Below are 25,153 nucleotides of genomic sequence, written 5' to 3'. Positions count from 1 at the left end.
ATGACCCTCCAAGGTGCCTCCCAGTGCATCGAGCCACCGTGGAGAAGTGGCCTAAGCAGGAGCCCACAGGCAGAGCAGGGAGATCATGGAGAACACAAAGTTTGGGGGTGGCCCATGATCACTACCAGCTCCTGAGCCCAAGTCAACTAAGCGGATAGACCTGGGCTCTAGGCTGAATTTGATGGCCTCTGTGGCTGAGGTTCACCAGGCAGGTACACCTGCTCACCTGCCTGGACTTGGAGCCCAGATCTACCTGCCAGGTAGACCTGGGCTCCCAATTTAACTTCTTGCCTCCATGGCAAAGGTTTGCTGGGTGCTTAGACTTGGGCTCCCACCTGGTCTTGGAGCTATTGGCTGGAATGGGAGACCTAGTCTACCCAGCAGGTAGATCTGGGCTCCAAGTCCAGGCAGGAGCCCAGGTCTGCTTGGCCACAGAGACCATGTCAGTGGTTCCCAACATTTTTTCACTTGTGTACCCCTTGGCAGCCCATTTCCATAAATTGTACCTTTCATATTAGCCCTGCAAGTCATTCTAATGTCAGCTCTGCAAGGCATTCGAATACAGACCTGCTTGTTTCCACCATTATTCAATTCTTTTTCAAGTACTCCTAAAGATCCTGGCAAGTACCTCTGAGGTACATATACCCCAGGTTGGGAACCACTACCATAAGTTAAATCAGGAACCCAGGTCTACCCAGCCAGTAATCTGGGCTCCAAGTTCAGGCGGGAGCCCCAGTCTGCTCAGCCACAGAGATCACAAGTTAAATCAGAAGCCCAAATCTACCCAGCTGGTAGATCTGGGCTTCTACCAGGACTTGAAGCCCAGGTCTCCGTTTCCAGAGCCTGTCCAGGCTGTGGCTCCCTGGTGCAAAGCCCCCCCCCCCGGCCTCTTCGCTCCACAGCGCAGGCAGCAAAGTGGGTGCGACCAGCCACCTGCCTCCCGAAGCATCCTTGCAGCTACCTGCCCCCCCTTACAAGATGGGATGCCCCCATGACTGTAATGTGTGTTTTTATCTGGCAGAGCAACTTGGCCAGGTGTCAAGCAGGCACAAGGACAAACGCCATCACCCTCACCTGGCCCGTGGGAAGTCTCCAGCTGGCACTCACCAAGCAAATGACGTAAACTCAACCAAAAAAGAGAGAAGACGATCCATTTATTTTTCTGAGGGAACCACGTAGGCCTCCTCTCCGAGACAGTTCTATTAAAAAGGCATTTCTAAGAATGTGGTGTGTAGTATTTGCAAGCAAACAAAAAAAAACAAAACCCTCTTTTCAGATTCTGAAGTTAATGTTTTAAAATAAATTTTACATGTAGCAGCCGAGAAATTTGCCAAATGAAAGACACCTTCATCTAGCTGTGTAATTTTAACTCCGTCTACTATCTAGAAGGACAAGGAACCATGGAGGGCCAGGCTTGGGAGCTGGACACTGAGGGAACTGCAGTCATACACAGAGCACGCAAGCACACCCCCCTGATTCTTCAAGGACCTGGTGCTGTGGGCTGAGTGCACCAAACAGACACTACTTCCCTGGTGTCATGACTGGGATGTTGGGCAGGGGCTTAACTTCCCCACTCCTGGTGACCTGGGAGGAGTCAGTCTCTCTGAGCCTAGCCTACTGTACAGGGCTGCTGTGAGGATATACAGGATATACAATGAGTTGTGCCCAGCTCCTTAGCGAAAGGGCAGGATATAAGTGTCATCACTTTAGCAGTGGCTAAAGTACACAAGCCTAAGGAGGAAGGGATGCAGTATCTCCCAGTGGGAAAGTCTGGTTGCACCATTGCCCCACAGCAGCTCTGCCCTCCAGCCCTGTGTCAGCCTGTCAAGTAGTGAAACTGACTACACTGCATAGGGTGGAGTCATCCCTAAGGGAAGGCTTGTGCTTTCATGTATGTACTAAATGAAAAAACTTCAGAAACTGCTCCAAAGTTGTTTGCCGATAAGCAAATTTGTTATGAAAAAAGAAACTATACTGAGTAATATTTTCTAGTGTGTCCATTTCACCGCTGGATCTGTGCTGATTAAGGATCCAGTGACTGGAATTAGAAACCAGGAACCAACACCCTCCCCTTCTGAATAAGCAAAGCTCACCATGGGGACCATGTTCACTCCCGGATTGGCCTTTTCAGCCACACTAGATGCTGTGCCAGAACCACCTTTCAGAGTCTTTCGAGACTGAAGGTTGCCAATACAATACAATACCATGGGGATGAGAGAGGGCCAAGTTCTAGGTAAACTTCCCCTCGTTTACTTCCTGCTTCACCAGGAGATGTAAATTGTTGGACTTTCTGGGGAAAACCACAGCAGTTTGTGGAGGTGATGCATACAGGTGGGGAAAACCAGAAGTTCTAATGGTACCGGCTAGACTGTTAGCATCAGACTTGTACTGCCCTTCCATACATGTTTATAAATGTGTGGCCTGTTTCTGGGTTTGGGGAGTGATGACCCAATGTGTGGCAGTTTCCAACATGCATCGGTGCTATTGATGCCAGGAGTGGGGTCCAGTGACTAGAATTGCTCTTGGATGTGGGTGATCTGAGTTCAGGTTTTGCCACTGCATCATGAAGGCCTCAGTCAAGTCAGTCTCCCCAGCTTCACTTCTCTACACGGACAATGGGATGAAGAGAGGCTGCCTCACCCCATGTTGCTTTCAATATGAACACAAATGAAACTCTTGGCAGAAATGTTATGGAAATCCAGCCCGGTGAAAGGGCAGTATATGTTTTAGACCGGGACTGAGAGGCAGTGAAGGGATGTGTGCAATCAGAGGCCTATCTGTTCTGCAGACTGAGCTCTGCATGATCCAGATTTGTTTTGGGGAAATGGGGAATGTGTGTGTGGGGGGGGGGGGGGAGAACCAATTGGAAGAGTCTCCTGGGGAGGCAAGATGCCCCTAAGAACATAAGAACATAAGAAGAGCCCCACTGGATCAGGCCAAGGGCCCATCTAGTCCAGCTTCCTGTATCTCACAGTGGCCCACCAAATGCCCCAGGGAGCACACAAGACAACCTGCCTCCTGGCGCCCTCCCCTGTATCTGGCAATCAGAGGCAGCCTACCTCCATACATACCATACATACCATACATACCATGACTTGTAACCTGTAATGAACTTTTCCTCCAGAAACTTGTCCAATCCCCTCTTATAGGGAACCAGGCAAGATGCCATCACTACATACTGTGGCAAGGAGTTCCACAAACTAATTACATGCTGGGTAGAGAAATATTTTCTTTGGTCTGTCCTAATTCTCCCAACACTCAACTTTTGTGGATGTCCCCTGGTTCTGGTGTTATGTGAGAGAGAAAAGAGCGTCTCTCTATCCACTTTGTCCATCCCCTGCATGATTTTGTATGTCTCAGTCATGTTCTCCCTCCAGCGCCTCTTTTCTAGACTGAAGAGGCCCAAATGCTATAGCCTTTCTTCCTGAGGAAGGTGCCCAGCCCAGTCATCATTTTGGTTGCTCTCTTTTGCACCTTTTCCATCTGCACTATATCCTTTTTGGGATGCGGCGACCAGAACTGGATGCAATACTCCAGGTGTGACCTTACCATCGATTTGTACAACGGCATTACAATATTAGGTGTCTTATTCTCAATGCCTTTCCTAATTATCCCAAGCATGGAATTAATCCTCTTCACTGCCTTCACACATTGGGTTGACACTATCATCGAGCTGCACCACCACCCCAAGATCCCTCTCCTGATCTGTCACAGAGAGCTCAGAACCCATTAATCTATATGTAAAGTTTTGATTCTTTGCCTCAGTGTGCATGACTTTCAGTGTGCACTGGAGCCCTTCTGGGCCATGCAATCACCATTCATACCATACTTCCTTGGGAAAGAGGTATGTGTATGTGTGTGTCAGCCTGGGAACAGTCACCTGCTGTGGGGCTTGGAATTCTTTGCAGACATTAGCTGGAGTCCAGGAAGTAGGGATAAGTGCAGATCCGTTTGTGGGATGGGGGTTCAGCGGAGAAGCAGGGGGGAGCTGACTGAACACAAAAGAGGAAGCCCAGCCCAGAAACCCAGAGGGGGTACATCCTAGTTACGCACAAACATCCAGGGCACCGTGAGGAGGGGCAGAGATGCCTCCTGCAGGACTGCTTTCTCAGCCCAGCCTTTTCAGCCAGAGGGCCGGGTGGCACAAGCACCTGTTCCTCCCAGGCAGAAGGGCTGGCAGTGAGAGAAGGGAGGAGGGAGTCTTTGCCCCCTGGTTCTTTCCCTGGAATACCTGCTCCCCTTGAGGAGAGAGTGAGGCAAGGGAGGGGGGCCTGGGAAGTGCTTGCCACTTCCATGACACAACATTGAAATCAGGCAGTGACTTGGCGTCCTGCAAATATTGCAGTCGGCTGAGGACTGATACGCCAGACAGTGTTTTTTCCCAGAGCTGGAGGCGGTTTGAAAGATGGTTTGTTGCTCATGGGGAATACATGGGCATCCCAGGTTCCCTTCTGGTAAACAAACCGGGCAGGTTTTTGTATTGCTTCGAAAACCAGCAAGCTCTGTGGGGCACTAGTGAGACAGCAAAATAGGGCTCTGTGCCTATTTCTCTCCAGCAATTTGAATTTCCTTGGAATACGAGTGTCTGTTTCCCACTTTGGGACATCCATGCTGCAGATTTCAGCCCATTTCAACCCTGTTCTGGTGTGAGGACTCCCAAGCATGCTTCTGTCTCTGTTCTCTGGTAGTTCTGTGGGTGGGCACCCTCACAAAGGGTTCTCAGAACCCCTAGCACAGTCCCAGGGCTTCAAGTCCTTTGGGGGAAGTCATGACAACAAGGCTAGTTTCCAAATGGACATGAACATGGCAATTGTGGGGGACAGCGGATGGGCAAGGCGCACACAAGTGCAGAGCCCAGAGAGCACAGGGGCACCAGCAGTATGACAAGAGCTCCAAGCAAGGCCCCCTCACCATGGTCTGTGCCAGCCCTACTGAGTGTCAGGCTCTGGACAAGTGTTGCCAGTGCCATGGCCATGAGGCTGCCTTCCCCGGGTAGCAGTGTGTCTTGCCAGGCTCTGTTCCCTGGAGGCAGGCATTGGCCCTGAGTGTCTTTTGGGAGGAAGCTTAAGAGAAGGGGCAAGTGAGGGGGTTTCCACCTGAATGGGCAGAGTGAATGGAAAACATGGCACTGACGTGGAGGGGGATGCACCAATCCCAGGGCCAGCAGATGCCTCCAAGCCAGCTGGTCCAGCCGGATATAAATGTAGCCTTCTCTGCAGCACTCCTCAGCAGAGAAGCTGCCCTAGACCCAGGGAAGGGCTTGCCCCCGGCTGGAGCACCAGCAGATTCCAGCAGTAAGTGGAGGGTTCTGTGGAGGGTTCTGTGGGCAACGGGGCTCGCAGAATCAGGGCAGAGACCAGGTGTTGGCTGGAGTACAGCTCCACTTCTGTCCAGAGAAGGAGACTGGGGGCTGTTACCTGGGGAAGCATGGAGATTTCTAGCAGGATCTGGTGGGTCCCGATCCCTCTTGGAGCTAGACCAATTCAACACTCAGGGAAACAGAAACTTGAGTGGATGCCCCAGCAGCGCCCAGGGAGAGACATGTCCCTGGGCATCCCTGACTGCTGCATGTGGATCAGGCCACAAGGTCTGTGGCTGGATGCTGGTTTTCACTGTCTCTGTTGCATGGAACAAACTGGCTTCTTTGGGCAGTTTTGGGTCAGGTCCTCTTCCTCTGGCCACAACTGCAGGTGTTCACATTTCTGAAGGAAAAGGTGGGGGTCTTGACCCTTCCGCTAACACAATGGGGGGTTTGGCTGTGATGACTGCAGGAGTGGGCAGTAGGAGACCATCTGGGGACGCGTCCATCTCCACTCCAGCCGGCACAGGTGCAAGACGTGTGCTGCTGACTGGCTCAATCACTGATGTGATGGCTGGGCCCCTGCCATGGTATCTGCAGTGCTTCTAGTACCGGGATGCTCTCTGATGCGCCCATCTGGACTGGGGAGTGCAGCAACCGTTCTTCTTGCAGGACTGCTCCTCTGGGTGTGGCTTTATCCTTCTGGTGCTGGCACCTCCTCATGAGTGCTTTCCAAGACCAGCCAGCCTCCCAAGCTTCGCGAGTTGCGGGGTCCACTGGAGGAGATGCAGAAGGGAGCACCTTTGAGGCGGCCTGGCTCCAAGGAGCTGCTGGGTGTCCTGGCATGGGCCTCCCTCTGGGAGATGCTAGCCCTGGCCAACGGGTAAGAATGTCTCCCATCACTCCCATGGGTTCCTTCCTCCCAACACGGCTAGCCACCCCTCCCCATCTGCTAGCCCCAGATCAGCCCTTCCTCCTCCTGGCAGGAACTGGTCAAATTCAGAAATGTGTTTCAGGAGATAAAGTCCAAAGTGAGAAATGTTTTGAATGCGAGTTGCTTGTATCTCATCTGGCTGGACTCGACATGCCTCTGATGGTTTTGAAACACAAAACCGTCTTCAGCCACGCGCCTGAAGCCTCTGGTGAGCAGCCTGCTCTTGGCGGGCCAGAGTGCAAGGCCTTTTTGCCAGCACCTTCTCACCTGGGAGCTTTCCAGGGCCACCTGACCGACTGCCACTGAGAGGAGAACAGCAGGCGGACCACGTCTGGTCTGCTCAAGTCTGGTGAAGCTTTAGCTTTCCCACTCAAAGTGGGAAGGAGATGCTGAGGCCTGGCAGAGTGCAGAATGGTGGCAGGAGACACCCCAGGCCCTGCCCCCTGTTGATCACAGCTGCTGTCTGGTCGGCTGCAGGCGATGGTGCGAGCGGACTGTGCAGGTGATGGAAGAGGAAGTGGTGGCTCCACGCCGTGAGGAGGTGGTGCCCTGCTCTGAGGTCTACCAGTACAACATGGCAGGCTGGCTCCTGGACCAGGAGAGGATGCGCCAAGCCAACAGCAGAGAAGAACAGAGCTTTGTCCCGCATCGTGGCCACGCTGGCGCCAGCCCTGCCCTGTGCTATATCTACAAGTGAGTCGGGCAGTGGGATGCCCAACCAGATGGGCACCTGAGGGTGAAGGAGTAGAGGGGGTAGGGAGACTGGTGCTGTGGGGGAAGCTGCCTAGGCCTTGGGCAGAAAGGGGGGAGGGCATTGATTCAAGGCCCCAGAGAGAGACCTCAGCAGGGCCCTGGGAGTGACCTCTTGAGCAGGCATATTCCAAGACTCTCCTTCTGCCCCACATTCCCCACCCCCTGCAGGCCAGAGAACACGAGACCCACAGTATGGAACCGTACTGTGCGCGCTTGCTGCGAGGGCTGGAGTGGACCCCACTGCTCCGAAGGTAAGGCTGCTGTCAGCCTGGGCCTGGCACTCTACAGGGCCTTTCCCTTCTCCGTCCCACAACACGCCCTGAAGCTAGGTAGAGGGCCCCGTTGGGCCCTTATTCATTAATGGGGACTCCCCCCAAGCCCCCACAGCTTTGCTTCAGCCCCACCTCACTCACTCCTGCTGCCCTCCCATTCATTTTGACACGCAGGCTGCCCACACATGGGGCGATTGAGGACCAGGATCAACCGTTGTGTGTTGACAACTTGGTAACCAGCGCAGCAGCAGTAACTGGGTGCCCAGGCCCTGCGATCCTCACTTGTCTCCTTCTCCCTCAGCTCTTTCCTCCTCCTCCCTTCCAGGAAAGGGGCTGCTGGGGCGCTGCTTCTCCACGTGGCAATGCCAAGAGGTGCCGGGACTGCAGAACCTCTCACTGCTCAGCCTGGACAAATGTTGCAGCCGCCCAGGGCACCACAGCTGGCAAAATGCCTCCTCAGAGCTCTGCTTCAGCTGCTCACCCCTGTCCCTGAGAGGTGGGTGGCCTCCACTCCTCCTCGCTTGCTTGCTTGCTTGCTTGCTTTCTGGCCATGTTCAGACCCCTCTGACAGCCCAATGCAGATCTGTGATGGGGGTGTGTGTGCAGGTGTGACTCATACTCTGATCTAATCATCACTCCCCTTTCCCTGGGTTATAATTGGAATTATAATCCACTGAGGGAGGAGGGAAGGGTCCCTCTCAGTATTTCATCAAAAAATTTGATGAAGCAGCTACACAGTAAAGTAGTGGAAAAAGGATATATGTTTGTCTCGCAAATAAGCACAGAGACTGAAAGCAGCAAGTGATGTGTTCGGCCTCTCGAGTGCCAGGAAAAGTCCCTTCCCAGGCAGAAGCTCTATCCCTGCTGCTAATTCATGGAAGGAATTCTGGGACTGTCAGGGTACTTAGCGGTTAGCACAAATGCCCAGTTCCTGCTCCCCACTTTCCCATTTTGTGAGGCCAGCAGCTGAGTAGGGGGGAAACTTGTGCTTCCTCTGCCACCATCCCAGGCTATGGAGGTCAAGCAGAGGAGGCCCTTGAAACAATTTCCCTCCCAGGAGAGCACTGGATCCTAGAGGTTCTTGCTAAAAATCAACCCCAGAGTAGTATGTGCAGGGTACGAAGATGAGGGCAATGTGTGTTAGACAGGCAGGGGCCAAAATGTAACTAGTGTATTTAAAGTCTAAAAGGGAAGGGATTTTTAAAAGGGGGAAGCAGGGTTAGAAAAGGCATAAGTAGGCTGATGGACAATGCCTGAACAAGGCTGGATAACCAGTGACCAGTAACACCTAGCAGGTGGAGCTAGGATGCTACTCAAGAACCCTGAGTAGGTGGAGTTTGCAGCTTGGCTTGGAGTAAAAAGGGAAAACTGGCCAAAGTACAATAAGTCCCTTAATTAATGCGCCTGACTTGGATGGCAGCCTCTACCTGGCTGGCTGCTCACATGCCCCAGGAATCCTCAGTCCCTGAAATTCTTGGAGGGTAAGTGGGTTCCTTCTGTGTCCTGGGAGTGGGATGGGACAGCAGAAGGGCAGGGGGAAAAAAGCCCACAGCCTTCCCTGTGCTTGAACTTAAAAAGCAGAGGTTTGATGATGCCATCAAGCTACATACCCGGAGGAATGGAGCCCACCTGGCTTTTCCATCCTGATCCTTCACCTGGATAAGCAGTTTTGTTGTTCATGTCTTTCTTAGCTGACCCAGACAGGGAAGGATGTTTCTGGATCCACGTGTGCATGTGGCTGGTGAAAAAGCTCCAACAATGGCCAGGAACCTCTGCAGGAGCTTTTTACTGCTGAAGGTGCACAGGAGCTTCTGGAGCATTAGACGTGTCCAAGAACAAGGGGGAAAAACAGGCCATTATTTGTTGCCACCACAGGGACTGATAATCTATTCCTGGAAAATGAGCACCATTGTAATGGGGATATTGGCGCCTCAGTTGCTCTGGGAGCTCCATTCTACAGGAAGAATGTTTATATCTCAGATAATTCCAGGGCTCATCTTCGCTTCCTGCTTGGGAGCTTCCCCAAGACTGCTGGGTTAGATGGACCCCCCCCCCAGCTCAATCCAAAAAGATACTGCATGCTTGTGCTACTGATAACAATATGCCCAGCTCACAATATGGAAATATCCCAAGATGCCCAGTTCACCCATAAGGCTCTTCTCTGACCAAAAGCTATCCCTCTCAGAGAACCAGCTAGCTGTGGTATGGGCCTCCAAGGGTGAACAGAAAGGTCATACATAAGGGCAATCAACAAATGAGGATAAAAAGGTAAGGGTAAAAGGGATGAGTCAGAGTACCAGACCCCCTCTAAGGATATCTCTGTAAACAAACTGCCGATGTGTATTGAATTGCCATCCTCAGATCAACATCCTGTACTGATAACATAACAAATGTTGTTTTGGGTGTCTGCCTGTATGTTATTTTCCCCTGGATATTTTTTTCTCTCTTTGTGTCCTCCTGTCCCCCTCCCCTATCGGAAAGACCCTATAAAATCCACATCATTGTAATCCTTCTTGGTCCTCTACATGTGCGGAGGTCCCGTTTGCAAACGAGTAAACGTTAAGAAGTCCTTTGAATTCTCCTGTCGCCTGTTTGATTGCCTCTCCAAAATCCAAAGAATTGTGTGTGTGTATTCATTCAGGGTCACTAGTACGGGGGGGGGGGGCACTGCAGAGCAACTGGGGTGCCTTGAGGATTCTGTCACTATTTTCTAGAGACTGGCCCAGAAGATGTGCCCGGTACTTTCTTTGCAGGGCTACCAACAGACCAGGGGAAATCCTGGGCTGCCCGCTTCTCCACCTTTAACAGCAGCCATGGGCAGAAACTCCTCAGGTGAAGTTTTTGGTAGCACAGAGATAGATCAGACAAGCCCTTTGCTCCGAAAGACCATCCCTCATCCACTCACTTTTTGCAGAAAGTACTGCTCTCCAGTGTTGTTTTGGGTTATGATTTTTCGGACCTGATTTCTGGCTTTCTTTTTCTTTTCTTTTTGTCTAAATTTATTTATTTAGATCAGGGGTGCTCACACTTTTTTGGCTCGAGAGCTACTTTGAAACCCAGCAAGGCCCGGAGATCTACCAGAGTTTTTTTTACAATGTTCGCGCCATCATAACATATAACATTTATGTGTACAATGTATGTTGGTGTACCTTGAGCCCCACTGAGTATAACAGGACTTACTCCTGAGTAGACATGTCTAGGATTAGGCTGTGAGGCTGCAATCCTAGCCACACTTACCTGGGAGTAAGCCCCATTGAGTACAATGGGCCTTACTCCCGGCGTTTCCTCCCAGAGGCACCTGAAGGGGGGGTCAGCACTCCGCGATCTACTCATTTTGCCTCGCGATCTACCGGTAGATCGCGATCCACCTATTGAGCACCCCTGATTTAGATTATATTTGCAGTCAAATGCAACCGCAGTGCCCTCCTCTCCCCCCCCCCTTTCAGGCAAAGCCTTGTCAGCAAGGTTCTTACCAGGCCTTTGGTTCAAAGTGTCCTTGCAGCCTCTGACCGTTTTGTGTGCTTTACCATTGCTTCCTGTTCAGTATGGCTGGGGGGGGGGAGCGTGAGAGAGGGACTGTCCTCCACTTTGTCAGCCTCCAGCCTTCCGCCCTGGCAGGGTTTTGATTGCTGATTTCATTGTGTTTTCTCCTTTTCTCTGCAGCATGCTAATTGCCACTTGGAATGCCCGTTTAAATCTTCCTTTCTGCTCACTGCAGAGAAGCCTGAACAGTGCCTGAACTGCATGGGGGGGGGGGGCTGTGGTGTAGAAGCAGCTATGGTTTTTGATCCAAGCTTCTTCCAGCTGAGAGCACAGGCGCAAGAGCTCTTCCTCCTTTTTTCTCAGATGACCAACCTGCCCCTTTCCTGCTCCGGCCGCCAGCCCCTGCAGCACTCCTGGCCCGTGCGGGGCACCCCCGGCTTCCCTTCGCCACCTGTGCCACCTGGGCTGGCTTCCACTACCGCAGCTTTGACAGCAAGCATTTCCGCTTCCACGGGACCTGCACGTACACCCTGAGTGCTGCATCCGATGGCACTTGGGCCATATACATCTCCTCAAGCAGCGGGGCCTGCGTGCCTGGCCGCTGCCACAGGGTGAGAGGCAGGTGGTGTCTGTGTGGCTCAAGCATTTGTACTCTGCAGCTGGGCTGTGAAAAGGACCGCCAGGACTCAGCCTGGGAATGCCTGGTCATACCAGAGTATTGCTGAATAGGGCCAGGTGGTCTCCCACTCACCTCGCTCTTGAGTATGAGATTCAGGGCCAAAATGTCTGTGTCAGAGACTCTGGCTTTGGGGCAGGCTCAGTTCCATGAAACCCTGTGGGAAATGGGAAGGTTTTACCCAGGCCTGTAAGACACCAGGGAAATTTGGAGTACCTGGACAGTTGTGGACTGGGACACTCATGCACACCACGTCTCCTGGCAGGCCCTCCGCATGCTGTTTGGGCTGGACCTGGTGGTAGCCTGGGGACGGAACGTCTCGGTGAACAGTGCCACAGTGCCAGAGGGAGAGCCACGCTTGCTGAAAGGTGAGAGCCCCAGGAAGGAGGGGTGTCTCGGCTCTGGCCCACCCCTGGGAACAATTGGGGTGAGGAACTGCCCAGAGGGGCGTGGGTGCAGGTGCATCACTGGGGAGGGGGGTTCTGGTCCAGGGCTGCCCTTTCTCTCTATCTCTCGTCCCAGGGATCAACGTGTGGTGGCTGGGGGACTTTCTCGTGGTGGAAAGCAGCCTGGGCGTGCGGGTCAAGTTTGATGGGCGCAACACCATCTACGTTACCATTGGGGCTGAGCTGAGGGGGGCCACACGAGGCTTGTGTGGGGTCTACAATGAAGACCCAGCAGGTAATCAGCACAAAGTTTCCCCTGCTCCTTTCTTGGTCCAGATGTAGAGGGAGGGGGCTGGAATGCACTTAGCAGGACGCCCCTCCTTGGCAGCAGAAGGGCAGAGCTGTGCTGCAGGAGGGATCCACTGTCGCCAGCACTGCTTGAGAGGGAGCAGGTGCACTGGTCTATCAGTGCGTTGGGCTCTGGGCCTCTCGGGACCGGAGCCCAGGAGGAACTGGTGTCCACCCCAACTGGCCTAAGCAGATGCCTGATCCAAAGCAGGCTAGAGTCTGACTCCAGAGCCCTGAGCAAGGAGCAGCAGGGGCCTCGTCACCACCAGCCTGGGGTCACAGTCCAGGGCAGCAGTCCGAGTCCAGGCTCAGGAGTCTCATCAGCATCCTTGCACTGGGGACTGCTCTGCCAGCTGACCAAGCTTTGAGGTGGGAGCTTATGGGCTGGGTGGGCAGGGACTGGCTCCTGGGACCAGGCTGGCTGGCACTGCACCTAAGTAGTGCTCCTGAGGCACAGGTGGGCAGCCTGCCAGGCTAGCAGCAGAGTAGGCACAGGTGGGGCAGGAGGTCAGGCACCAGAGCCTGTCCGCTGGGCCTCCCAGGTAAGATCACCACCGCGAGTCTGGTACTATCAAGATCAGTGTTTCTCAAACTGTAGGTCGGGACCCACCAGGTGGGTCACAAGCCCATTTCAGACGGGTCCCCATTCATTTCAATATTTTGTTTTTAATTTATCGGGCTTGATGCTACCATGGTACATAACCTCATTTGGGGAAATGTGACAGATCTATACTTTTAACAGGCTACTATGTATATGCTTTTAATAATGATAGTCAGTGGGACTTACTCCTGGTAAGTGTGGGTAGGAATGTGGCCTAGGATTGTTTCCTGCTTGATGATGTTACTTCCGGCCTTGACATCACTTCTGGTGGGTCCTGACAGATTCTTATTTGAAAGTGTGTCCTGATCTAGATTCATTTGGAGGAAGTGAGCAAATAAGCAAGCTCACTCCCTCACTATCCTGGGTACGGCCAGGGCTCCATGTGCTTGAAGAGGGTGATCAATCCAGAGATTCCCACCCTCAGTGACCAGGTGTGTGTGTGTGGGGGGGGGGAGATAGCCTCATCGCGGGGGCTGCCTATTGCAGTTCTCCTTCCCTGCTTGCCTCTTCTGGGCTGCCTTCCCTGGTGCGCATCCATGGTGCAGTCTGGGTGTTGGATCTTCTTTTCCTCTGGGGTTGACCTGCCCACAGCTGGCTGTGAGGAGGTCCCTGTGCTGCCTCCCACATCTGCAGGGGAACCCCTTCCCAAAACCACTGCTGTCTCTTCTTGCTCACAGATGACTTCCTGAGCCTGGGAGGGGACGTGGCCACCTTGGCGTCTCGCTTTGGCAATTCCTGGCGAATCCCTGATGCTGGGTCGGTAGGTATCAAGTGGGGGCTGGCTGGGGAACATCCCCCACTCAGCCCTTTTCTGTGGGATGGCTCACGGGAGCAAAGTGGCTACCCAGGGAGTTGCAGCAGGCTCCCTGGGCCTTTGCATGCCTCACTGTGGTGCACCACAAGGGAGAATCTGGTCTCTGGGTCAGCATCCTGGCAATCCAGTTCCTGACTTGGATGGGAAAACTGGCCTTTGCCCTTCAGCTTGGTGGGCCATCTCAGATGGCCCACCATCTTCTTCTCGCTCCTTCCCTTGAACTGCAGCTGTGGCCAGGTTCCCCTGGGTCCTGCCTTGGCTGCTCCCTCCTGTGACCTTGTCTCCTCCTGGACCTCCTGCTAGGGAGTTCCCCCCTCTAGCCTGCAAAGAACCACCCTCAGCTCTGCTTGGGGCCCTCTCTTTCCCCCCTTCTGCCTCCTTCTTCCAGGCCCTGCAGCAGCTCTCTCCAAAGCATGGTCCTCCCCTCTCATCTCTGCAGCCCCCCTTCAGCACTGCAGTTTCCATGCTCAGGCCCCTCTCCTTTGCCTGCACCCCAACCCCATCTTTGGCTCTGCCTTGCTTGCTTCATTTGATGTGTTCACTCTAGTTGAACTCCTTGGGAGGAGAATGAAGGAGAGGACCGGTGATATTTGCTGCAATGTACCCTCTCCTCATTTGCTGCCTACCTGGCTGTCAGGGATTGAACTGGGAAAAGGCAGCTGACCAGAGGGGAGTGGTGCCTAGTTGTTAGAGTGCACACAGCCCTTCCTGCTCCCTGTTTCCCTTTTCACTGGACCAGTTGCCGGGGAGAAATCTGGTAGTTTCTCAGGCTACAGACCAGGGGGAGGGGCGCCTGTCTGAGAAAGCCCCCTTCCACTGAACCCCAGAGGTTCCAATGAAAAACCAAACCACAGCAGCATTTGTGAGAGTGATCAGACAGGTAACCCCACTGAATTATCCATAAATGTAGACTAGGCAAGTGAAGAATCAAATGCAACTACAGGTTGTGCCTCGTTATTCACTGGGGTTCCATCCCGGAACCCCTAATGGATTTAAAAAAAAATCAGTGGGTACCAAATCAGCAGAAAAATAACTTTGAAGACCCTCTTCCAGGTTTCTTGCACCACTGTTGTTGCCCCAGAATGCATTGGTATAGACACTATACCGCTTTCAACCACTAGATGGGGTGAATAATGAAATCTAATGGAATGAAATTATAATTATTTAGCGGCGCGAAGGTAGAAAATTAAATTTTGGCGTGTTCTTTCCAAATTACAAGGCATTTACCTCTGTATCAGTGGTAAGTCAAAACAGTGGATGCCAAGGTCTCACCTGCGAATTAAAATCCGAAAGAGAATTGGCGAAAAGGGAAGAGGAGAAGCAGGCTGATGGAAATGCCTGACCTCGGCCGGACAGGCACAGAGAGAAGTTTGACCGAGTGAGGCACAGTGACCAGAAAGGCCCAGCAAATGCAGCTGCTCAAGAGGCTGCTCAAGAGCAGAGTATAAAGCTCCCCCCCCCCATGTGCCCTGCAGCTGGCTGGGAATGAAACAGGGAACAAAACAAAATCACTGATTCCTTTCCAGCCCCTCCTGACTGCCTCCATTTCTGGGCAGCCTTTGGCACCACTTCCCAAGTAACCTGAAAGGAGGGCGCCCTGGCTGCCTCACTCACTCGCCTCCATTCCCTCCTATTGCTTCCCCCAGCAGTGTGTTATCAATGAACGCCCCCCCCCCCAGTCAGGCAGGGCCTCTGAGAGAAGCGTGCAGGGGCCACATTGCATCTGGATCTGGGGTTAGAAAGGGGACCCAGGAGCCAAAGGGAGCCCTGAAAGGGGGTCTGGGAGCCAAATTCATGTTTAAAGGGAAGAGACCCCGAAGAAATCTTGTAACCTCTGATAAAAATTCCTCCCAGGGGCTCTACAGTCAGGCCCCTGCCTCTGTTACTCTGGAAAGCACTGCAACATGGATGATGCTCCAGAACAATGTCAAGAATGGCAGCAAGGCCTACAGTGCAGGAATCAGGCACTTGGGAGAGCCTTGCTGTGGTCTTGCAGGCAGGCAGCAGAGTGAACTTGGGCAAGCCCTCCAGAAGGCCTCCTTCCACTGGGCCAGGCTGGGGCAGACTCCTATTTTGCCGCTTCTGTTGCCCACTGGGTTGGGGCTCCAAGACATGCTGTGAGTCCTGAGCATTCTTCTTCCCTGGCCTGCACTAGAGCCCATGCCAGGATGCTGCAGAGGAGGTGAACAGCTGCGACAGTGTGGGGGCCCCCACAGCCCAGCAAGAGGCGGGCTCTGTGTGCCAGAAGCTGCTGTCAAGTCCTTTCAGCCGGTGCCACTCAGAGGTCAGGAGCCAGCCCTTCCCCATTGCCTCCCCCAACCTCTGCACACCTGAACAGATACGCAAGTGCCGCCGCAGCCCCCTTGTGCCCGCTGACCCCTCCTGTTCCTTGTAGGTGGACCCCCGCAGTTTCCATGACACTTGCACCTACCTGCACTGCAGTGGAGCGGGGGCCGAGGCCATCTGCGAGACCTTTGCCAGCTATGCCCGCGAGTGTGCCCAGCAGAGTGTTTTTGTCAGCTGGAGGCAACCTGGATTCTGTGGTGAGGAAAGGAGTGCCGTGTACCCCTATGGCGCGTGCGCCTTTATCCGTAGGAACATGACTTTGGCCAAGGGATGTGTCCCCCAGGGTGTGCCAAAGCTGAGATTCCAGCAACCACAGCATCGTTGTGCACCTTGTTGTGGCTCCACCTAGTCAAAATGGTTGTGTGAGCTGTAAATGCGGCACTGCTGCCAGCCTGCCCATCACCCTCAGTCTGCTGGAGATGTGCTGGAGGCAACCAAAGGGTCTAAATGTCTCAGTTGACCAGGCCTCTTTGCTCTGGCGGGCCCAAATGCCAGCCTGCTGCACCCTCAGGGCACCCCCCCTGGCAGGGGCGTTTGAGGACTCATGGCTGCTTTGCCCTGTCTCTCCCTTCCCACAGAGAAGTCCTGCGGTCAAGGGAAGCACTACTCGGACTGTGTCTCTTCCTGTCCCGCCAGCTGTGCTGCCGTGGGCGCTGCTCAGGAAGGTGGGCACTGCCGGGACGAATGTGTGAGCGGCTGTGAGTGTCCACCAGGCCTCTTCCTGGAGCAGGGTGCCTGTGTCCCAGAGAGCCTGTGTCCCTGCTATCACAGGAGCCAGAAGTTTGCCCCTGGGGAGGCACACCAGCAGCGCTGCAACCAGTGGTGAGGCTCCACCTGATCTCTCCCTGGAGTGGATGCCAGGGCAGGGGGCACTGCTGGGGGTGGTGGGAATAGTGGGTGAGGAACAGGATGCCATGGCCTTAGCTGTGATCCTTTGCATGCTTACCTGGGAATAAGTCCCACTGAACTCGGGGAGATGTATTTCTGGGCAGGCAAGCATAGGCTTGTGCTGCACATTTCTGTGAGGCCTCAGAATGTCCACAAACATTCAGACTGTCAGCAACAGCTTCCTGACAAATCCAGCTGGTCTGTGAGAGGGCAAAGCAGCTGCAGAAACAGGTCGTGCAGGAGAAGCCACGTTCTTGTGGCAAGAAAGACAAGAGCAAAGGCAGGGATGCCCCTGAGCCAGAGGCATCAAAGCCTGCAAAGCGGAAGAGAGTCTAGACACAGAATGATTGGACCTCGTCAGTTGTGCCCTGAGGAACAGGGAGGACAAGAGGAAGTGGCAGGGCCTGAGAGGAAGAGGAGCCAGAGAGGAAAGGCGGAGGAGAGGAGTGAGATGCAAGGAAAAGGTGTGCCTGTATGCAGATCAGGGAGTGTTGGACTGGGAGTGCTGGAAAGGAGTGGGGCCGCATAGCCCAAGCAATGGCAGGGGGCACATACAGCACTTCAGGTTGAACTGGCCCGTTTGATACTTGCCACTTTCAGGGAGACTGAGCTGGGGGGAGAAGGGAGACACTGACACCCCGCAGCACCCTTGGCCCACTGTGGCCTCTTTGTGCCCTCTCCCCGCAGCACATGCCGAGGCGGCCGCTGGCTCTGCTCCCAAGACCGGTGTGCCGGGGAGTGTGCCGTGCTGGGCGGCCTGCACTACCGGACCTTTGATGGCAAGCGCTACTCCTTCTACGGCACCTGCCAGTACATCCTGGTGCAGGTGAGGCTGGGCTAGAGGCATGTGGTGGAGGTTCGTGATGCCATCAAGCAATGGCGCTTGCAGCACTTCAGGGGAATGTTTTTGGAATGGGAAGGGGAGGTGCAGCGGCGTCCCAGAAGCACCCCAAGGACTGCAGCAGAGACAGTTCCGAGTCAGCTTTCCTTGGCTGGAGGTTCACCTTGTTAATCCAACTCAAGCTAGGCAGGGGTAGTGGCTGCTTCTGAAAGGCCCATCCTGCATCACTCTGTTCCTGGCGCATTTTGCCTTGACCTGGAGGCAGGCGGCTGGTACACCCTGGGCAAGGCCAGCCCTCTCTGGATGTCGACAGGCACCCCCACCCCCACCCAGCCATCCCTAGCAGACCCTCCCCTATCCTCTCTGATGCTGGAACTGGGACTTCCTCCAGGACTTCATAGACGGGAAGCTTCAGGTTGCAGTTGAGAATGAAGCCTGCAGGGGCCGTGGGGCCAGCAGCTGCCTCCAGGCTGTAACCATTGCAGTGCAGAAAGTCTCTGCCAGGCTGTCCATCACAGGTGAGTTAGGGGGCCCTTTTGGGGTGGATATGGGCATGGCGGCAAGACTGCAAGGGGTGGGGAGTGGTGGGGTCCCTGCTGAATCCCTTCACCAAAGAAGTGGAGCTGGAATCTGCACACCAATCCTCAGGCTGCATGAACACGCCACACCGAAGGTGCTGTGCAGAGCAAGCTGGCAGCCCCCACAGGGGCCACAGGCCAGAAGGAGGGCGGTCACATGAGGCAACTTGGAGGCTTGGGAAAGAGCCTGGTGGGAGGCAAGGGTTTTCCAGTGAACTGCAGGTTATGGGAGGGCTTGTTGTCCACGGCGCAGATGCTTGTCATGTGCGCATACGGTGCTGCCTTCCGCTGAGCTGGGCCCTTGACCCCCCCCCCCTGGTTCAGCACTGCCAACACTGACTGGCAGTGGCTCTCCATGTCCAATGCTCAGCATTGTTTAGCTGAAGATGCCGCAAGGAAGCAAACCTGGGCTCTTCCACGGGGCTGTGGTCCCTTGCATTGCCCCGCTTTGGCTTCTGCTCAGTGGACTCCTTTGAGAAACCAGCCTCTCCCTGGTCCCATTCAGCACGACCCCCTGCCCCTCCAGGTGCCCATCCTGCCTGCCCTGTCCCCGACCCATCTTTCTTCTTTTCCCAGGGGAAGTGTCTGTGAACGGCCAGGAAGTGACCCTCCCCTTCGCCAGCGCCCATCTGACTGTCCGCCGGGCCTCCTCGTCCTTCCTGCTGCTCCAGGCCTTTGGGGCCTACCTGCTTTGGGGTCTGGAGTTCCCTGCAGTGTACATCACCCTCCAGCCCAGCTTTTCTAGCAAGGTGAGCCTAAAGCTCCAGGTGCTGCTAGCTCTCCTCCTCCTCCGCTCTGTGACCTCCCTTGGGAAGGGGTCTGTGGGGCACAGTGGGGCCCCTCCAGGGTGGCCTGCTGGGATGTGATCTCTGTACCTCAAGAGCTGTGGGATGGGGGTGGGATGTGCCAACAGACTTTCTTCCTTCCCTCTGCTCCTTGCAGGGCTACGGAGGTCCTTTGCCTCCCTGCCTAGGGCTGTATCATTCACATCCTTATGGTACTCAGGCTCCATAAATGTTCATGGTGTGCCATAGACTACTAGTGACAAAGGAAAAGTCATTGGTCCTGATCCAGGGAACTTACAGTCTCACTGGGGGAGATGGCAGAAGGGGGGAGAGGAGGCCGGTGAGCCCACGGCAAGGAGAGGAGAAGAACAGGAGAGGCTGAGACGGGGCGAGCAGAGCCAGTGATGCTGGCAGCTTCTGCTCCCTTCTTTCTCCTGCTGCGGCAGCTACTTTCTGGTAGGCCTCCTTGCCCTCCTTTCACCGCTCGGTACGGTCTCTCTGCCACCCTGCCTCCTCCTTCCCTTCCTTGCAGCCCCCTGCAGGATTCATTTCCTCTGTCCCAGGCTTCCCTGTCAGCCCAGCTGCAGCAGACCTGCTTCTCCTCCAAGACCTCTCAGATCTCCCCTCCCCATCACCACCATTCTGTGACCTCTCTTTTCAATCTCGCCTTGACCATCAAGCCCATGTTATTGGCCTGGACACTAAATGTGTAGCAGGCGGAAAAGCAGAACTCGCTGTCCCCACGGGACGGTGCTGTCACTGGCCAATAGGTTGCAACAATTTGTAAGCCAGACAAGAGTTTTCAGCTCCTCCGAAACAGCCTCACCTGACCTGCCCACCAGGCCACCTGTGTGCATACTACAATCCACTGACTCAGCACATGAAACTGGCTCCATTACACCCCTGCTAATTGGGTAAGAGGCACTTTTTCAAGTGGGTGCTCCTCTTTTTAGCAGGGGGAGAGTAACTGGCCCACCTCACCCCAGCACTGTCTGTTCTAGTGGCTGTCTGCTGGTATTCATTTGCATCTTTTTAGATTGTGAGCCCTTTTGGGACAGGGAGCCATTTAGTTATTTGATTTTTCTCTGTAAACCCCTTTGTGAACTTTTAGTTGAAAAGCGGCATATAAATACTGTTAATAATTGTGTGCCCTCCTCCCCGTGCCCCTTTTCCCTTGCAGGTGCGAGGCCTCTGTGGTACCTACAACTGGAACCAACAGGACGAGTTCACCACACCAGAGGGAGACGTGGAGCCCAGCACTGCTGCTTTCACTGATAAGTTCCGTGTCTCGCACGAGTGTTCCTCCTCCCCAGCCATGGTCAGCTTTGACTCCTGCAGCACCTACACCCAACGGAGGCAGTTTGCTGAGGCAGCCTGTGCCGTCCTCCACAGCCCACCCTTCCAGGTAAGAGAGCAAGGCCAGCGTTTCCCATGTGAGTGGGAAAGTGCAGCCCAGACACCTTTGGTGGGGCAGAACATCGAGATAACCAGAGCTTTGGGCTCTCTCTTCCGAAAAGGGCAGCAGCCTTCCCCATCTCTGTCCTGGCCCAATCGCCAGAATCAGCTGCTCCCTCTTATGCGCCCTGGCCAGTGGTGTTGCTAGGGGAGTGTGTGTGGGGGGGTGGGCCTCACTGGGTGACGTGCATGGGGAGGATGACACCAGTGCTCACCAAAAAATTTTAAAACTTGGTATTTTCAAATAATACCATATGTTATATATCAATTGATGTCTAATTTCAGAATTATGCATGGATTCATGCTGAACGCAGTGAAACAAACAGCACTGAAATATCTCTATTCTACCAAAAGTTATAGCCAAAAAGTCAGTGGGGAGGGGGCGATGATGCACCACCACACCACTGCCCAGAGCATAGCTCTGCCCATGGCATGGGAAGAGTTCTATCATGGGGGTGACACGCTAGCCTCCTGTACCGGGTGATGCAAACCCTAGTGACGCCACTGGGCTTGCTCCTCGTTTGGACCACAAGCACCCTGAAAAAGACACTCTTGGTGCCCCACAAACAACTTATGGAGGTGAAAGAAGACCTTTGCTCTGAGCCAGCGGTTAGTGACTGAGCAAAGGCAGGAGTTAAGGACATTTGATGACCTCTCTCTATTCCTCATGAGAAGCCCAGGGTTGGAGTGGTGCCCCTGATGCTTTCCAGCTGAGGTCCCCCTCAGTCTTGTGAGGTGCAGTTTTCTCAGGCAGATGTCTGTCAGGCAAAACAAGTCCTTGGACCAAGTAGAATCCTCTAGCAGAGGCTTCTTACTGAGAGTTGACCTCTCTGTTGAAAGCAGTGACATCATCAGTGAGTCCTGCTGTTGTTCGTGGTCAGGCACCTCTTTTATGGACAAAGGTCCTGGATCAAATGGGAACACTCTCTATTCGCACTGTGGGTGAGCCGATCAGGCAGTGGCATAGCTAGAGTGGGTGCAAAGCACTACATTTTGCAGGGAGCCTCACCGTGTTGTGCAAGCGGCCCCTCCCCTTCAGAGCCAGGCATATGCCTCCATTTTGCTCCCCACCCAGAATGGCTCTGAGGGAGAAGGGCCACTTGCACGCTGCAGTGAGGCTCCCTGCGAAACCCAGTGCTCTGCACCCGCTCTAACTGCAGGTCTCCATTACCTAGAATGCAGAAGCACCACCCTGTGTGCACACCTGGTTTGCGACCAGGTTTCCGGGGAGGCCGTGAGCCTCTTCAGCCCTCCACACCATTCTGTGTGTCAATGAGCTTCTCCAAGGTGAAGTCCTTTCACTTGCCCATTCCATCTCTTCTGCAGCACAGTTGGTTTTCAGAATGGCATTTGTTGGGGGGTGGGTGGGAAGCAACTGCTTTCTGGCTTCTTTGGTCAAGCTGCTCAGGCCCGGAGACCACGAGGCCTGGCTATGCCAACAAACCTCTCTCCCTCTCTGCAGCCCTGCCATAACCAGGTGGAGCTGGAGCCCTTCTATCAGCTCTGTCTTTCTGAAGTGTGTAGCTGTGCAGCCAAGGAGGACTGCCTGTGCGGAGCTGTGGCTGCCTACGCCAGGCAGTGCGCCCAGGCGGGAGCCCCAGTGTCCTGGAGGAACCAGAGTGTCTGTTGTGAGTCTCTCCCCTCTGGGGGAATTGTCTGACTGTGGCGGGTGCCAAGAGAACAGAAAGATGCCATTTCATGAAGAGCAGAGGGAGGTGGGGAGAGAAACAAAAGGGGCAGACTGAGAACACTTGAGGGAGGGTGTCACTGTGTCAAAAAGGACATCGTGGAAAAGGTGCAAAAGAGGGCGACTAAGGTGGGGGGACTGGGCTGGGGCACCTTCCTTATGAGGAAAGGCTACGGCCTTTGGGCCTCTTCAGCCTGGAAAAGAGACGCCTGAGGGGGACATGATTGAGACATACAAAATCAAGCAGGGGATGGACAGAGTGGATAGAGAGATGCTCTTTTCCCTCTCACATAACACCAGAACCAGGGGACATCCACTAAAATTGAGTGTTGGGAGAGTTAGAACAGACAAAAGAAAATATTTCTTTACTCAGCGTGTGGTTGGTCTGTGGATCTCCTTGCCACAGGATGTGGTGACGGCATCTGGCCTGGATGCCTTTAAAAGGGGATTGGACAAGTTTCTGGAGGAAAAATCCATTACGGGTTACACACCATGATGTGTATGTGCAACCTCCTGATTTTAAAAATGGGCTATGTCAGATGCAAGGGAGGGCACCAGGATGAGGTCTCTTGTTATCTGTTGTGCTCCCTGGGGCATTTGGTGGGCCACTGTGAGATACAGGAAGCAGAACTAGGTGGGCCTGATCCAGTGGGGCTGTTCTTAGGTTCTTATGTTCTTATGAGTGATCTAGGAAGCCCCTACCTCCTGAGACTGATAGGATGTCCCCTGGATGGTGGGCCTTGTTGTGGGGGGTGCCCAAACTGTGCAGCTCCTTCCCAAGCACGTTCACATGGTGGCCACCTTCTTTGTGATCTTCAGCCCCTGTGATGTTTGTCCTCTTCTCTTGTCACCTGGTTGCTCTGGTGATCTTTGGTCCTGCATTTAAATAGTTTTTAAAATAGCTAGTTTCTCTTTGGTCTCGCTTTCATTATTGATGGTTTATGCTGTCCCTTTTTTTTGTTTGGCCTGTTTTTTTTCTTAATCTTGTTTAATTTTTATTGTTCTTGAGGAATTTGCAAGACGGCAGGATATAAATCAATGGGCAACTGGGGTGGGAAGGCAAGAGAAGACCTAGGAACAAGTGGGAGAAATAGGGAGCTTCACCTTTACAGAAAGGTGGTGTGTGAAATATTGGTCGTAATATTAGAATTCACTGAGACGTGGGGAGGGCTTCAGCTTCTGCTTCCTGTCAGAGTGCCAGCCTGGCTCGGAGTGCATTTGTGTGGCATGGAAGGATTGGCAAACTGGCACACCATGCCATGGCACAGCATGCTGTTCCCCTGCCAGATGGGGGCTGGCAGGCCCAGGTCCTGGGAGTTCAGTCCTCCCTTGAAGCATGGGAATACCAGGTGCTGTAGGCTTATACCATAGTCTTTCAAGACTGAAGGTTGCCAACCATGAAGCTGGTTCAGACCTGAGGCTGCCTTGCCAGGGGATGTAGAATGACCAAGGGGGTGAGCCCACTACCCTGACATAACACACTGCACACCTTCCCCTCTCTTTGCAGCGGTGCAGTGCTCTGGGGGTCAAGTCTATCAAGAATGTGCTGCCCCCTGCAGACTGAGTTGTGCGGACCTGCGCATGGAAACATCTGGCGCCTGCCAGGAGCTAAATGGTGTCTGTGTGGCCGGTTGCAATTGCCTGGAGGGGCTGGTGTTGGACGATGAAGGGCAATGTGTCCAGCCAGGCATGTGTCCCTGTGTGCTCAGAGAGGAGCTGCATCCACCTGGCAGCAAGATCCAGAGGAGCTGCAATGTCTGGTACGATCCTTTCTTGGCTTCAGTGGCCCTCATGCACCGCCTGATTTTGGGTGCAGAATGTTAGCTGGTGTTTTTTGAAAAGACCTGGGCTCTGTGCACGTCGCCCCCTCAGTACCTTTCCCGAGCCTTGCCAGAGCATCAGAGCTTGCCTGCACAGAGGGTGCAGTTTGGCGGCTTGGCTGGGTCGGTGATGGGGATTCACTTGGTGTCAGTGACTATGTTGAGGCAACGACCCTTGGTTAAACAGGGCTAAGCTGAGGCAGTCGCCAGAGGAGACTGTGGAGGATGGGTGTCAAACAGCCTGGGCCTCTTGAGTGAGTTACGGCAGCCAGACAAAGGGGATTGCAGCAGAAGTCCATCATAGGTTACTAGCCATGATCAGTATATGCAACTTCCTGGTTTTAGAAAAAGGGTACCTCAGACTGGGGCATTTGGTGGGCTGCTGTGAGATACAGGAAGATGGACTAGATGGGCCTATGGCCCGATCCAGTGGGGCTGTTCTTATGTTCTTAATGCCAAATGCAAGAGAGTGGCAACAGGATGCAAGTATCTTGTGGTCTTGGGTGTTTCCTGAAGCATTTGGTGGGCCACTGGATGATATAGAAAGCTGGTCTAGATGGGCCCTTGGCCTGATCCAGCAGGGCTCTTATTATCATCTTATGTGCAGACAGGCATGGCCCCTCTCTCACAACACCAGAAACTTTGAGGATCTAATTCAGGTTTGAGAGGTAGCCTATCTCTGGATGCCAGGCAAAGGAATGGCAACAGGATACAGGTCTCCTGTTGTCCATCTGGTGGGACACTGTGAGATACAGGAAGCTGGAATGGATGGGCCCTGGGCCTGATCCAGCAACAGGGCTCTTCTGATGTCCTTATGTATCTGAGAACACAGCTGTGGAGGGAGCAGAAGCTCCTCTCTGGCCTTGGCCCTGGGGTTTGAGCGGCATTCTGTCAAGATCAGGTGGGAATTTCCTTCCATGTTAACTCTGAAACACATTTACCAGGGAGGGTCCTGATGCAGCCCTCCTCGAGTTACTGGTACTCCCGGATTGGTGGAGTGGCAGGAGACTTTTGATGAAATCACCCTGTGACCTGTCTGTGGCTGCCCTGCAGGATAGGTTGGTTTCATTGAAAGGCTCCGCCACACAATTCCAGCTGCACCACCGCCATCGTCGTCCAGGGAGTATTTGTGGCACTCGCTGTGTCTCCAAGCAGGCTGCTGGTAGCAACCCTGGCTGGGGGGGGGG

The 25,153-nt window shown here is 53.9% G+C and overlaps 1 protein-coding gene across 1 annotated transcript in view; it reads left to right on the top strand.

Moving 5' to 3' along the window:
- Positions 1–5,743: 5,743 nt before the first annotated feature.
- LOC136651248 (SCO-spondin-like) overlaps positions 5,744–25,153 on the top strand; it is a 116,474-nt gene continuing 97,064 nt past the window's right edge. The window contains exons 1-18 of the mRNA XM_066627474.1: positions 5,744–5,889; positions 6,042–6,182; positions 6,711–6,926; positions 7,155–7,237; positions 7,584–7,754; positions 11,105–11,331; positions 11,683–11,785; positions 11,940–12,098; positions 13,430–13,508; positions 15,724–15,850; positions 15,962–16,109; positions 16,491–16,734; positions 17,488–17,626; positions 18,033–18,159; positions 18,796–18,968; positions 20,185–20,409; positions 21,922–22,087; positions 23,654–23,906. Of these exons, the coding sequence (XP_066483571.1) occupies positions 5,744–5,889; positions 6,042–6,182; positions 6,711–6,926; positions 7,155–7,237; positions 7,584–7,754; positions 11,105–11,331; positions 11,683–11,785; positions 11,940–12,098; positions 13,430–13,508; positions 15,724–15,850; positions 15,962–16,109; positions 16,491–16,734; positions 17,488–17,626; positions 18,033–18,159; positions 18,796–18,968; positions 20,185–20,409; positions 21,922–22,087; positions 23,654–23,906 (2,927 nt within the window). The remainder of the gene's footprint in view (positions 5,890–6,041; positions 6,183–6,710; positions 6,927–7,154; positions 7,238–7,583; positions 7,755–11,104; positions 11,332–11,682; positions 11,786–11,939; positions 12,099–13,429; positions 13,509–15,723; positions 15,851–15,961; positions 16,110–16,490; positions 16,735–17,487; positions 17,627–18,032; positions 18,160–18,795; positions 18,969–20,184; positions 20,410–21,921; positions 22,088–23,653; positions 23,907–25,153) is intronic.

Source organism: Tiliqua scincoides, chromosome 5 (genome assembly GCF_035046505.1).
Source record: "Tiliqua scincoides isolate rTilSci1 chromosome 5, rTilSci1.hap2, whole genome shotgun sequence".
NCBI classification, from domain to species: domain Eukaryota; kingdom Metazoa; phylum Chordata; class Lepidosauria; order Squamata; family Scincidae; genus Tiliqua; species Tiliqua scincoides.
This window is presented reverse-complemented; position numbering and strand designations above follow the sequence as displayed.